This window comes from Carassius carassius, chromosome 17 (genome assembly GCF_963082965.1).
Source record: "Carassius carassius chromosome 17, fCarCar2.1, whole genome shotgun sequence".
NCBI classification, from domain to species: Eukaryota; Metazoa; Chordata; class Actinopteri; order Cypriniformes; family Cyprinidae; genus Carassius; species Carassius carassius.
This window is the reverse complement of record NC_081771.1, coordinates 11,401,381-11,416,773: the sequence shown is the minus strand read 5'-3', so window position 1 is coordinate 11,416,773 and position 15,393 is coordinate 11,401,381. Positions and strand designations below refer to the sequence as shown.

The 15,393-nt window shown below is 41.6% G+C and overlaps 1 protein-coding gene across 2 annotated transcripts in view; it reads left to right on the top strand.

The window, feature by feature from the left end:
* Nucleotides 1-15,393, top strand: part of negr1 (neuronal growth regulator 1) — a 125,899-nt gene that overhangs the window by 78,404 nt on the left and 32,102 nt on the right. The window contains exon 7 of one of the 2 annotated variants that reach the window (XM_059570900.1): nucleotides 5,895-5,936. The exons of the other annotated variant lie outside the window; for it this stretch is intronic. Coding sequence (XP_059426883.1) covers nucleotides 5,895-5,936 — 42 coding nt within the window. The remainder of the gene's footprint in view (nucleotides 1-5,894; nucleotides 5,937-15,393) is intronic. 2 annotated transcript variants of the gene reach the window in all.

Below are 15,393 nucleotides of genomic sequence, written 5' to 3'. Positions count from 1 at the left end.
TGTGCATGTGAGGATTTTCACGTTATGCATATTGCTAATTGCAATATATTTCTATATAGAAACTGTGAAATCTAAATGTATTAAGACCCTATCTCTTTTTATGTTCGCATAGCATAAACAAGTTTGTATGCGTGAGGGGGTAAATGTATCTCACACATTGTAGCAAGGTGCATTGTAAACCTGCTGTTTTCAGTATATGGCGTGTTTTCCTGTCTGAGATTTTCTGCAATTCTTTCTTCTACATTTTGCTGTCCTAACTGTAAGGCTCAATGCTGAGGAGCAAAGATTTTGTTGTCCTTAATTGGCAGATTTTGTCTGCTCTGTAATCCAAGCTATCTTTCCCCCCTTATTTTTGCTTATAGCACAGTGTAGGCTTTGCCGAATAATCTCCTCCAACCTGTCATTGGAGTATGACTAAAACAGACTAGAAACACTCATAGCCCGAAGAAGCTTTCAGCCTCCCTTGATAAAGCCTCCACATCTTCTGCAGGCACCAGCTAATGGAAGCCTTGTTCATTTGTTATGCCTATCAATCATAACCTCAGTGTCATCTTTTAATATCTCGCCTTTTCTTCTTGTCCTGGTTTTTCTTTACCGCTCTTACTGAGTTGTGCCGGATGTTGTTGTCGTGGTTACCATACTGTGACCCTGTCTGAGTCACGGGGTGGAAGCATATAAGAAGGGATGAAATGGAAGGTGAACTAGAACAGAAGATATGATGTCAATTTATTCTCATGAATACAGTTTTTCTTCAGGCTGGGAAACTCATGCATTCATCTTGCCGTTCAGCCAGCCCTCCTGATCCTATTCTTATTTCTCCATCAATCATATATCGGGTTGCCTTTCCCCCAAGCAACTCTACTTGCACTGTAAAGAACTGTCAAATACAGACTGTGCACAATTTATGCTGATACATTAAAGTGCTGTGTTAAGTGCCCATGGATTATAAATCTGATTGGCTGGTATATGCACTATGATTTTCCAGTTTTTCCAAACACTATTCAAACAGACTTCCAGATAAAAAAAATGTAGCCTTGTATAGCAATGTAAATTCTGGTTTACATTGCAACTAATCTGGAGAACAGCCAATAAAGATGTACGACTGGCATTTAAAGAGACTAACCACGTTCTGTTTCTTTCGGCGTTCAACTCTGTTTGTGTCAGTCATCATAATAGCTACAAAAAAAAATTGTATTCTAAAAATGGATGTTAATGATGCAATCAGCCTACCTAAATATAATAAACAATGTTTATTTCACAGACAAGCCTATATACAGTACAGTTATATTCATGGATATCAAGTTTACTTGCTTGTAAGTGCCTCAAACAAAACTCTGGAATATCTTTCAAATTTGATGCCAGTGACTTTGAAAACTTCTGCAAATCTGGTGATTTGATCTTACTGAAAAGCGCTTATTGTATCAGCTGTGTAAACTCGACTTTGTGCCCTTAGTCCCAAAAGCTGCATAAAACCAGCCAATCAGATTAGAGCTTGCCAGACTGAAAAAGTGCTTTCCAGCTTTTTGTGCTTATGCATCAGACAGTCCAAGTGGTCTGTGGACGTGCCGTGGCTTCTGAGGCTGAGATTGTGAATGCTATTACATTAACCCATTTCATTTCTGTTCTTTTGATGCGCTTGCTAAGTGAGAGGTTGTTATTATAATGCATTTTCTTGTTGAGGTTGCATTTTGTTGTCTTCATTTGCAGTGGTTTTGAAGCTCTAATCAAATTCAGTCCAGCACTGAAAAGGACAGCCAAACAGATGGACTGACATTTATCTTTCTCATTGACTTTTATCTTGTATTACAACAGTCATCATTTTGACATCTTAAAGGGTGCCGCCTCGCCGTTTGTGCACTAAATGTGCAGCGAGCAGGTCCTTGAAAAATAAGGTGTTTGTGATGCAGAGAGTCTGATTTGGCTATAAAACACCTCCTGTCCAGTCATTAATGGAGACAGCGGTTAAAACCGCCTGGAGATATAGGCAATCCTTGCGATGCCTCTGACCATGCATGAAAGATAGAAGGTTTAGCCATTCAAGGATGCAGCATTGTTTTTCTTCATCAGTACTGTGCATTATGCTTCTGAAGATTAGAGAAAATTAGCCCCTTCAAATAATTCATTTTGACCTTCAAGTTTTAAAATCCATCGTTAAGGGGTTGGCGTAAAATAAATGAATTCAAGCACAGCTCGTAGTCTCGTTTTTAATTCTCATTCTCAGAGTGGTCTAACAATGCACATCAGATAGCACTCCACTCGTATCTTGGCAATTTACGTCTCTGTGAATTGTATAGAAGATGGATGTTAATTTCTTTGGAAAGAGAAAATGGAAAAAATGAGATGTTATTATAAAATGAAATGCAATTCCTCCCACCATGATGATTTTTGTTTTCTTGCAAGTGAGAACAGAGGTCGTGCAGTGTACACATCAATCTGCTTTTACATGGATGCAATGCAGGCTACTGTACAGTACCTGAATATTACATGTCATGCAATACTGTAATATAAAGACTGAGAGCTCCACATGGAAAGAAATTTCACAAATCACATTGTGGTGGTCATCTGATATTAACCGAGGGAGAAGAAAGCTTCTTAGAGCTGCATGAAGATCATCGAAAAACTATGACTATGACGAGTAACATGATCTTTGTTTTAGAAGAACCATAGTTTTAGCAGAATTTAGATTCTCAACTAAAATTGCAATATAGGCCAAATTTGGTGAGAATGAGAAACATAAATATTTATAAATAAAAACTCTGAAAGGAAGCCAAGGATTTGTATCCATCCTAATGTATCATTACTAAAGATTTATGAATTTTACATAAATAATTAATTTCTTGATTTTATTTATTTTTGCCTGAACGTATTGGTCTTCCTCAAATCACAGGTATCATTTTAGTTTTTTGTTGAGTTGATTTTTTATTATAACTAGCAGATTTTTGCAGAGCTTTTCTCATTATTGTATGAAGGTCACAATTAAACCATATTGGAAACAAATTTTTGTCCACTTTCATGTGCTAAATAGCATAACATTTAAAAATGCAATTTCCAATACATAACATTTTTGGATAATGCTTGAGATATGCTTAAATTATGCATAAAATAAGTGCAATTGTGTGAACAGTAGGAAACACAAAATGCTAGCTATGAAGCCGACAACCATTTCATAGCAAAAGTATCCATCCGTCCTTCAATTTTCTTGTCTAAATAGCAAAAATATTTAAAATGTAATTTCCAATAAAGAATAAATTGTGATTTGAGATGTGGTGAAAATAACATTTATGGATGGGGAAAAATAAAATTACTGAATTTTCGTGTCACATATATATATATATACAATGTTAAACATTAAGTAAAGTATATAAGATAAACTAGAGAAAGTTTGTTTGATTTCTGAAATTCCACTGGCCAAAAGTACCCATGCAAACCAAGAATATATGTATCTATGTACATCTGTAAATAAATATAAGAATGTTTTATTATTATTATTATTATTATTATTAAATCTGTACAAAATCTTTCACTTTTGCTTTCTCCTTCTTCACTAAATTTGCTTTTATACCCTTTCTCTGATTTACAGAGAACTGTCAGTTTATTCCCAAAGCGTGCGGTGCTGTCAGTGGTGATGATTGCTCCAGGTTGCATGTCTGTGCGCTTAGCATGAACGCCAGCTAAAAGCTGCAACACACATCGTCTGTGTTTTGGCTTCACACACACACATAGTCTCAACATTAATGATGTGAACTGTCTCTAGGCGCTGTGATTTCAACTCCAGGGCTCTCAATCTAGCAAAGGCCTTACCAGAGAGAAGCCTCTGTTGAGGTCATTACACCCCTTAATCACAAAGTCACTCTTACTGTACAGAGTCACTGAAATGTTGATTTGAACAATAAAAGAAAAAACACAGATCCTGACTATTTTCTTGGTCAGTTCATCTCTGCTGTCACAACAGATTTTGAAAGTGAAGGATAATACTTTTTACAAATGTCCAGATGGTTTGATTGTGGCCTGAGTTCTTTTTTTTTTTTTTTTTTTTTTAAAAAGACCAGCATCAGTCATGCAACCACTTGTATGTTTTCATAGTAATATGTGGTTAATAAAATTTGATGAAGCTGGGTAGAAGTACATCTACATTTTGTTTAAAAGAAAACAGAGGAAAGACCTTTTTGAATAAAGCATTTGAGAAAAGGAAGTTTGGTTAGTTTTAAATTATGGATAATAGATCAAAATTAGTTCAACATGAAGATACAGTAGGACATTTCCTGGTGATTATAAAGGGATACTTTTGTCATAATTTATTTATTGTTCCAAAACTTTTATGCATTCCTTTCCTCTGTACAATACAAAAGAATAGATTTTAAAGAACACTGTAGAAGTAACATTGGACCCCAATGACTTTCATTATGTGCATGAAAAAGAGAGAGATAAATATCTTCTTTTGTGTTCCAAAAAATGAAAATTCTGTCATTTATTCACCCTCATGTCATTACAAACCTGTATGGCTTTCTTTGCATGATAAAAAGAGATACATTTTGAGAAATGTGATTTGTGTTTCCTTTTTTTCTATATAATTTAAATTGGTAAATTTAAACTGTTTTGTTACCAACATTCTTATTTTGTATTGTGCAGAAGAAAGAAGAAAGTCATACAACAACATGAGTGTGAGTAAGCGATGACAGAATTTTATGATTGAGTGAACTGTCCCATCACGCTAGAGTTTGTTTCATTCACTTCCATTTAAACGTGCGAGACTGGAAACACAAACAAGCAGAGAGTTTCACCTTTCGATGTGTGTTTGGTGAACTCTGATCTACAAGTTCATATGTTTGTCAACAGACTTACTGACCTCTTGGTTCAATAGAAAACATGTATTTTAAAGATGCATGTTGTGCATTGTTGCGGTAAATGGCATATTTTAACAATAGAATTTATTATTATTTGAGGTTTATGTATTATTTATGATAACAACCTTGTGTGACCTTTAGTGTGTTTTGTACACCTGTGTTTACTGTACAAGGGCACTTGAATGAACTTGAATGAATGGGGAAATAAATTCATACATCTACTGAAAATGACCTTGAGGCCAGGTCGTTACCAGTAATGGCTTAGAAAAAATGAAGTCAGCCACTTTTGTTTGCAGATGCCACTTGGTTAAATATTTTGTATCTAATGCAAGTGTCCAAACACCATAGCTTTGGCTGTTGGATTAATTTTCCATTTTTTATATTTTACTGTTTTATGTATATGTACCAGCAAATAGAAAATGTGTTAGACATTAATGTTTCAGTTTATCTCCCCAAGATCTAGACGTATCCCCCAGTTAAGTTTTAATTACCATCAGTTAAGTAACTCACTGGAAAATATAGAGCCTATGTGAGATTAAAAATGGATTGACATTAAAGTCCTGCTTTTAACATTTCCCAAAAAGGGAGCTGGGGCAATTGAGAGAGTATGATATCTATTAATAATATGAAAACTATATTACATCGTCATGATTAAATGACTGTCTGCTAGGTGCAAATTAAATTCCATGTGTTAATTGAGCTCAGCTTCATTCCGGTCTGTTGAATTGAGTGATGCTCAGAAGCTTCTAATTTGGAGTATCAAAGATCAGCGATCATAATATGATTTGAAACCGACTCCGTTGAAAACCCCTTTGAACAGAAAACCCGACTAAACATTATATTTTGATCAAGATGATCAAGCACAGCAGGGATTTGATTTATTTTGCGGTGTAAAAGGCCTTTTTACTGCCAGTTGACCACAGAGACAAAATTTCCAAACTCTTTTTCCAGTCTTTTCATGTTTTTGTTCTCTTTTCCCTTCTTTTGGGTCTTCGTTATGTTAATAATATATAAATGTCCTCTTTTCCCTCTCCCCTTCTTTTCCTGTAGCAATTATTGAACCCACAACAACTAGTGCTGTCTCAAGTCCAGGTCAGTATATGTCACATGCTGTACCCAGCTCAGTAAAGGATCCGAAATGCTGCACTAACCAAAAATGACCTCTTCTTCATTGCAATTTCTCCTTCTCTCGATTGGCCAGGATGCCTGCTGGCAGTCAGCTTTATGTGTTGTCACTTTATTTATTTATTTTTTTCTCGGGCTGTCAATCAGTTATTTTTAAATAAAATAAATGGTATTATACATCAATTCATCCCCATCAATGTTTGCTGAGAAAGTATTTGTAGCCATGACTCAGCTTCTAAAAATGTAAATTAGAACCTAAATATAAATTTGCATTTACAAAACAAAATACAATAATTATTTATTTACATAATTTTTTTTGCATATTTTAATATGCTATTCATTAAAACAAACTGTTTTTAGTATTTGTGTTGATAAAACTAAACATGTTTCCTGTATGTGTTATTTGTTAACATTTATGGCTGTTAATATGAATCAAACCTTTGGTTCATTCTCATTCTCAGTGGTTTACATTTCGAGTCTGACATTTCCAAAAGAGATTCCAAAAATCATTTGTTAGCAAATAGGGTTGGGAACCGAGAACCGGTTCTTATTCAGTTCTTATTCAGAACCGGTTCTGTGTTTTTGAAAAGAACCGGAAACGTGAGCAATTTCCAAGTTTCGGTTCCAAAAACGGTTCAGCTGCGACACGTGTCCAAGCGCTGTGAGCAGCCTTACACTGGTGTTCTGATGATTCTGCATTTCCCGTGAAGGATGTCACAAACCAAATAACAGAAATGCCGCCATGCCTCTTTAATTACTGACCACATTGTTTCCAATGACGCGCACTACACAGATTTGCTGCACTGCATAACAACTGTACGCGTACTCGTGCCTTTGATCACTGTGCACGTCATTTTTGTCAGACTGTGCATGTACTGGCCGCATGCAGCACCTGCCGCCACTAAATTACATTATATCTGTCCCATATTGTCATTAATATACATACTGACTTCAACTTGGACCACTAAATAAATAGACTCCTATTGTTGTGTAAGTATGAGGGTTAGATTATTTAGTGTACAGGTCGTTTCAAGAGTGATAAACAAAGTGATAGAAAATATTTATTTTCATGCATTTTAAATGTTTAAAAATGTGGAAAGAAACCAATCGTTGCATCACACCATCTCCTGACTACATTATTATTTGTAAAATAGGGGCTTTATGGAGTGTGTATACATGGTTATAAGTATAACAATTTATATTTCATTAATTTAGGGAAATGAACAAGTGTCTTAAACCTCATGGGACTATTTGGCCAACCAGCTTATTCCTGCTTGAAAAGCAAAATGTTATTGATAGTGTAAAAACATCTTTGAAACACATGCTGATTGATGGACTAGCATTACTCAACATTTCTTACTACCTTCCAGCAACATTACATTCAGTGAAGGTAAAATAGTAAAAAACATAATAATAGTTCATTTAAATGGAACCAGAACCGGAACCTGAACATTTGTATAGCCTAGTGTATAATATGTTGAATTCTGACAATGCAAACCTTTAAATTAAGTTGACAACAAGTAATAAACAGTATTGAGCATTGAGTAGTTGAGTGTTGTGTATTTTTCCTTACCACTATTTTTTTAATAGTTGCTTAATGATTTTAATGGAATCGGAACCGTTAGGCAGAAGGATTTGTATCCATCCTAAAGTATCATTACTAAAGATTTATGAATTTTACAGAACAGGAACTGGAAAACGATTCCCAACCCTATTAGCACATTAGACAGCGGTAAAAACAGAGATCAACTTTAGGGCATTACTTTTAATTAGGTTATTTAAATTGACAGCCCTAATTTTATCACTTGATTTCTTTGTGTTTCTTTATGTTTTATTTCTTTAACATTTGGCATTGCACAGTACAGCACTGACACCCCTCTGAGCGAGCACTGTGGTGTTATGGTGGGCACTGTCATGTGTAGCGCTGGGGCGAGTGGCTTTCCTAAACGCTGACTGCTTCTCTCTGGCTTCCTCATTCTCTGCTTTAGTGCGGGCTGCATGAAGGGCGGGATATTGATAATACGCCTCCTCGACTTCTCTCTTTTATTTGTTGTCTGCCATTTTCTCTCCTCCTGAGCAGCAACTGACTCCGCCGTCTCTGAACATCTCTCACTATCTATGGCGTTACTGTGTTTTCGCTGTTGTGCTCCTTACTGAAATCACAGACCATGATATTCTCTTTCTGGGACAGCGTCTTAAAATGTAATAGTTATTGGTACCAAACATGAAAATGATTATTGGCTTAAGGTATAACAGAATACAGAGTGCACTGTTGGTTATAGAGTTTTATTTTTATTCAAGATTAAAAAAATCGCAAGGAATTGCTTATCTTTATTTTAATAAAAAAAAAATCAGTTTAAATGTTGTTTTTTCATCAGTCAGAATGATGTAAAATAATATTTTAGTAATTGTTATGCTTGTGTTATTTACGATAGTTAATAAAAGTAAATGGTGTGGTTTCATATATAGCCATTGGCCACCATGCTCTGTAAGATACTGCCAACAAAAAATCCATATCTGTCGACCACTAATCATAAGTTCCTCTTCAGGAACTCGAGCTGCGTCAAATGCGCTTTGGGGAACGCGCTTAGCGTGAGCGACTCTGAATATCGTGTGTAATCAGTCCAATGGAAGAGCGTGACGTCACAGGCGGGGTGACGTAAGCGACCAGGAAGCTATAAAAGCACGTGCCGCACAGCTGGCGTCAGCTTCGCGTCTTTCAGCAAGCGCTCTGTGTGTGAATGTCACTTGTTTGTCTTGTGAGTCTTATTTACTGTTGTCTGTCCAGTTAGAGCTCCTAGACATGCCGAAGAGCAAGGCGAAATCTAAGCATTGTGATGGCGATTCCAAATTGCGCTATAGGTTGTGTGTTCCTCCCTGCCCGCGATATATAACGGGTGGGGATACACACAGCTTATGCGTGGTTTGCCTGGGAGCGAAGCACGCTGAGTCAGCTCTCGAGGCGGCCGACTTTCGGCACTGTGTGCGAATGTCGGTGCGGCTGCTTCGTTCCCGGAGGGCCCTCTTCGAGACGCTCCGCCTCTCTTCCTCCGAGGAGGTTGATGTGGAGTAGGTCGACAGATATTCGCCACCCCATTCGCCGCAATATGAGGAGCTCTTGGAGGTGGTTACTCGTGCGGTGGCCAAATTAAGTATTGAGTGGCCCGCCGAAAAAACAACTGAACCGCAGCGAAGCAAGCTTGATGAACGCTTCCTGCGCGCAAGTCAGCCACCCCCCAGCCGGGGCCTTCCATTCTTTCCTGACCTGAATGATGAGATCGCCAGGTCATGGAAACACCCATTCTTGGCCCGCCTCTACATCCCCTCGTCTGATTACTATGGAAATGTGGTGGGGATGGGAGAGCACGGCTATAGAGCGATGCCCCGGGTGGAACAGACGCTCGCGAGCTATCTGTCCCCCGGTGCGGCATTGTCTCTGAAGGCCCCGGCACTGCCCTCAAAGCCACTCAGAACAACATCGGCTTTGGTGGGCAAAGGGTATGCGGCTGCAGGTCAGGCTGGTGCATGTCTGCACACCATGGCGGTGTTACAGGCGTACCAAGCTGACCTGCTTAAGGAGCTAGACGAGGGAGAGGAGATCAAGTCACATGATATATTTGAGTTAAGAAGGACCGCTCCCTCTCCCTCCCTCCAGAGGCACTTATGGTTGACCCTGTCCGATATGAAAGAGCGGGACAGGGTCTGCCTCATGGACGCCCCGATCCAGCCTACTGGCCTGTTCGGCGACGCAGTCAATTCTGTCGTCGACAGGTATCAGGAGGCCCGCAAACAAGCGGTGGCGTTCCATAAGTTCCTCCCTCGTCGCTCCCTCGGGGCATCTGGGCGGGAGATGCCCCAGCCGCACCCTAGTTCCTAATACCGCGAGGCACAAAAACAGAGCGTCGCCTCTCGTGCTCCTCCGTTTCGGGAACGAGAGTCCCAGCAACGCTCTCGGCAGAGGTCTTCTAGGCCCAAACAAGATCTCAGGGCAGTCATAGAAGCTAAGAAGTCCTCGGCCAAGAAACCCTGACGCCAGAAGCCCAGGGTTTCAGTAGAAAAAGGCTAACGTATTCAGTTCGGATCTGCGCCACCAATATTCAACGGGGTCATCCCGACGATAGTCGGCCCCAGGCAGGGTCTGGTTATGGAACAGAAAGTGAAAACCCTATTAGAGAAGGAGGCCATCGAGGTGGTCCCTCCTCAAGACAGGGAGTCCGGATTATACAGCCGGTATTTCATAGTTCCAAAGAAGGATGGGGGGTTGCGTCCGATTATAGACTTGAGGGTCTTAAATCGTTCAGTTATGAGATTGAAGTTCAGAATGCTCACAATCAAGCATATTGTAGCTCAGATCAGGTCCGAGGACTGGTATGTCACAATAGATCTCAAAGATGCATACTTCCACATATACATCCTTCCACAACACAGGAAGTTTCTGAGGTTCGCTTTCAGGGGCGAAGCTTACCAATATTGAGTACTTCCCTTCGGCCTTGCACTCTCACCCCGCACGTTCACAAAATGTGTAGACGCAGCTCTGGTCCCCCTGCGCATGCAGGGCATCCGGATTCTCAACTATATCGACGATTGGTTGATTTTAGCACAGTCAGAGCAGGTTGCGGCTCTGCATCGAGATGTCATTCTCGCACATATGGGGGAGCTGGGTTTGAGACTGAACGCCAAGAAGAGTGTACTTTCTCCGGTTCAGAGAACCACCTATCTAGGCGTAGTATGGGATTCGACCACGATGCAGGCACGATTGTCCCCTGCTCGTATCGAGTCAATCCTCATCTCAGTCGAGAGAATCAGAGAAGGTCAGTCACTTACTATCAAACAATTTCAGAGATTGTTGGGTCTGATGGCAGCTGCGTCCAACGTGATACCTCTTGGCCTGCTGTACATGAGACCCCTACAGTGGTGGCTCAAGACCAAGGGATTTTCCCCGAGGGGCAATCTACTTCGCACTATCAAGGTCACGTGGCGCTGCCTCCGTGCCTTGGACATGTGGAAGAAACCTTGGTTCTTGAATCAGGGCCCGGTGCTGGGAGCTCCTTGTCGCCGTGTAGTATTAGCGACGGACGCATCTCTCACCGGCTGGGGTGCAGTCATGAGTGGCCACCCTGCCTGTGGAGCAGTCACCATCTAACATGACATATCAATTGTCTAGAAATGCTAGCAGTTTATCGTGCACTGAAGCACTTCCTCCCAGACCTAAGGGGTCACCATGTGTTGATGTGCACCGACAACACATCGGTGGTCTCTTACATCAACCACCAGGGAGGTCTGCGTTCGCGCCCTTTGTACAAGCTGGCACACCAGATCCTGGTGTGGTCCCAGAGCAAACTCCTCTCATTAAGAGCAGTATGTATTCCTGGGAAACTAAATATGGGAGCAGACATACTGTTGAGGCAGGGGCCGATGCCCGGGGAATGGAGGCTTCACCCAGACGTGGTGAAGCAGATATGGAGAGTATTTGGCAGGGCTCAAGTAGACCTTTTTGTGACTAAAGAGACATCACAATGTCCCCTTTGGTTCTCTCTAGTTCATGCAGCTCCTCTGGGACTGGACGCTATGGTACAGACCTGGCCGAAGCTTCGTCTGTATGCCTTTCCCCGTATTGCTCTGCTCCCGGGAGTTCTGGCAAGAGTACGCCGGGACGGGGTACATCTGTTATTAGTAGCCCCATTCTGGCCGGGCCGAGTATGGTTCGCAGACCTGGTCTCGCTCCTCGACGGCTCTCCACGGGAGATACTGATCAGGACAGACCTACTCTCACAGGCGCAGGGCACGATAATTCACCCTCGCCCGGAGTTGTGGAAGCTGTGGGTGTGGCCCCTGAGGGGGCACAACTGTTTGCAGCTGGTCTCTCAACTGAGGTTGTCGAGACCCTCCTCCAATCCAGAGCTCCCTCAACGAGGAAACTGTACGCCCTGAGGTGGAAACTCTTTACCTCATGGTGCAAAGACCGCCAGCTAGACCCAGCAAACTGCCCAGTTGGTACAGTTCTGGAGTTTCTACAGGCTAGGCTCTCTGCAGGGTTGACCCACTCCACGCTGAAGGTTTATGTGGCGGCCATTGCGGCCTACCACGCCCTTCTCGATGGCCAGACTCTGGGAAGACACCCCCTAGTTACACGTTTCCTCCGCGGTGCACTGAGGCTGAGACCTCCAATACGGTCCCGTATTCCCCCGTGGGACTTGGTTGTGGTGTTAGAGGAAATGTGCAAACCCCCGTTTGAACCCATTCAAGATATTTCAGACAGACATCTTAAGGCGGGCGTACACGGTGCGATTTTTGCTGTCGTACGAGTTCGCATGCAATTTTTTTCAATCGTGTGGAAATCGCGTATGCTCGTATGGTCGCGGCTCGTATCATTTGCGATGAATTACGAGCCGAGCAGAGTGGCTTACGAGCACTTCCCGACCTCCCGATCATTTTTAAACATGTCTAAAAAGTTCGTGACATGTGTGCGGTTGAATGAGCCGATTTGTTGATTTATCTGAAGTTGACCAATCACGAACTAGGAAATCCACAGAAGAAGAAACACGAACAGGGCAGCGCCACGGCGAATGTGTACTATTGACCAGGAGGATAAACTCGCTGAAGTCTGACAGGAACAGCGAGCGCTGTATGATGTTTCTAGCAATGTGTACCATGCTTTTTAGTTCTCTCTCTCGCGCGCGCGCTCTCTCTCACACACGCATTATGTAGTTTACAGGGACTCTCCATAGACGTAACGGTATTCTATACTGTATATACCCATACACCTCTATCAATTACGGAAAATGCATGTTTAAAATTTCTATTAAACACTGTGTTTTTTTAAAAGCCATTTGGTTTACGAGGGCACAGGAATTGTCCTCACAAACCATGTTTACATTGTAATACCCATTTCAGATATTTATAAACCTACAAGAACACACACACACAGGGTGACCAAACGTCCCGGTTTCCTATTGCTGAAAAATAACATGTACATGTAGGAAACAGTCACGGCTTGTATCAATATTGTATATGCAGTTATGGGAGAGTGAGAGCAGTTATATTAGGCGCGTTCCACTTGAAGCAGCACAGAATGACATCACATGTATGGCATCAGAGTACCGCGAGAGCGATTCGAATGCATTGGATATGTGTGCTCTCTTAGCGCTCTCGCGGTACTTTAATGTCATACCTTCTGTGCGTGCAGCGGTGCTTCAAGTCGAACGCGTCTATCAACTTTGTGCGATTGCTTCTGGAATTCGCAGGTTGTAAAATCGTGTCGTATATCATCTCGTCCGTACGATTTTCAGATAAACTCACTCGTGCCGTGTGCGTGGACATACGATCTTCCGACCGTCCGAATTCGCACAGTGTACGTCCGCCTTTACACTTAAAACATATACAAAAACATAAACAAATATACCCTCGAGCGGGATATGTTCCCAAGGTTCCCTCTGTTACACCACGACCTGTAGTGCTGCAGGCCTTCTGTCCTCCTCCCTTCCGGGAGCCTGACCAAGCGAAGCTAAATTGTATGTGTCCAGTTCGAGCGCTGGACCCATACGTCCACAGAGCTGCCCTGTGGAGAAAAACTGACCAATTGCTTGTATGCTACGGTCCTCCCAAGAGGGGTTCTCCTGCTTCTAAGCAGACTATTAGTCGTTGGATAGTCAAGACTATCAACGCCACCTATGAGTCCTCTGGTCGTACCCCGCTGTCGGGAGCCAAGGCTCACTCTACTCGGGGTATGGCGGCCTCCAAGGCCTTCCTAGCAGGTGTATCCATGCTGGACATCTGCAATGCTGCGGGATGGTCCACGCCCTCTACGTTTGTTAAATTCTATGGCCTAGATATGCCAGTCACTCCAGGCGCTTCTGTCCTCTTGTCCTAAGCTGTGCTCTTTGGATACACACTAGGCAGGGGTTTGGTAGTCTGGCGGCATTGGTACTCATTCCCCAAAGCGCATTTGACGCAGATCGAGTTCCTGAAGAGGAACGTCTCTAGGTTACATATGTAACCTTAGTTCCTCGAGGGAACGAGACGCTACGTCTCGGAGCCATACCCTCGGCACCCCTGCCGGCGCTTGCTGGTACTCGAAGCTGACGCCAGCTGTGCGGCACATGCTTTTATAGCTTCCTGGTCGCTTACGTCACCCCGCCTGTGACGTCACGCTCTTCCATTGGACTTATTACACACGATATTCAGAGTCGCTCACGCTAAGGGCGTTCCCCAAAGCGCATTTGACTCAGAGTCTCGTTCCCTCGAAGGAACTAGGGTTACATACGTAACCTAGAGACGGCTTCTGTGGAATATTGCGCTATTATAGTCTTCTGAAGCTTGCAATAGCTTTGTGTGTGGAACAGTCCAAAGTAAATGAATGAGATGATCCAGTTCAACAAACAGAATGACCAGTAGATTCTTTAAAATTTCTCCTTTTGTGTTCCATAAAAATAGAATAATTTGGATTTGGACCAATATGAATGTGAAGTTTATAAAGGATAATTTTTTTTTTTTTTTTTTTGGTTGATTGGTTGGACTATTCTTTTAAGACATGCCTTTTAAAAGCCAGTGTGAAAATGTAATCCCTCAAATGGGATACATTACTTCCCCTAATGCTTTCTCTTTAGCACATTTACAGACACAATGCACACACTAAAATGTGTGTGTGATGTGTTGTATTGCATGACCGTTCTTAGTAACCACAATGAGTATCATTCAGCGTTACAGATCTTAATGCATTTTCATACTCCATTTTACAGATATGCCTCTGTATTAGTAGGTATACCATTTATATGGAATGGATATAATTAGCCATGGGGTCCTCTCACTGCCAGAGTTTAGACCTTTGCTAGTGTGTAGCTCTTAACTTTCATTTGATGCAACGCTTGCAGAACAAATGACAATTTCATGGTCCACTGCAGTAGCGGCAGTATCAATCGCTGAGATAAACTGTCTCGACGTCCCACTGTTCTTGTTTTGTTCCAAGTTCCAAATTGTATTTCTAGTTAATTTTGTGCTGTCCTAGTTGAGTGACTTGGCCGAGAGAGGATAGTTTGAATTCCTTGCAACAGGTCCACTACTTATTTGACATAGAAAATTAATGAATTAATAAATACTAATTATGTTTTGACATCTCTTCACAGGAGGGTTGGATTATGTGTATTCAGAAAGAAGCAATACATACGGTATGCAAACGCAATGATGTATAGAAATGTATATGAGCATGTACTGTATAAGGGGAGACCGAGGCTAGTTGTCACGCAGGGAATTGAATTGGATTTCAAGACAAGGGTATTTTCTTGTGAATGTCAGGTGTGACATGACTTTCGTACTGTATGTTGTCATTTCTTAATTACAATATTTATCGACCAGTTTGTTTCTCATAATTCTTTTATTGATTGAATTAAGCTTAAAAAACTATGTTAGAATGGAGGTTCTATTGTGA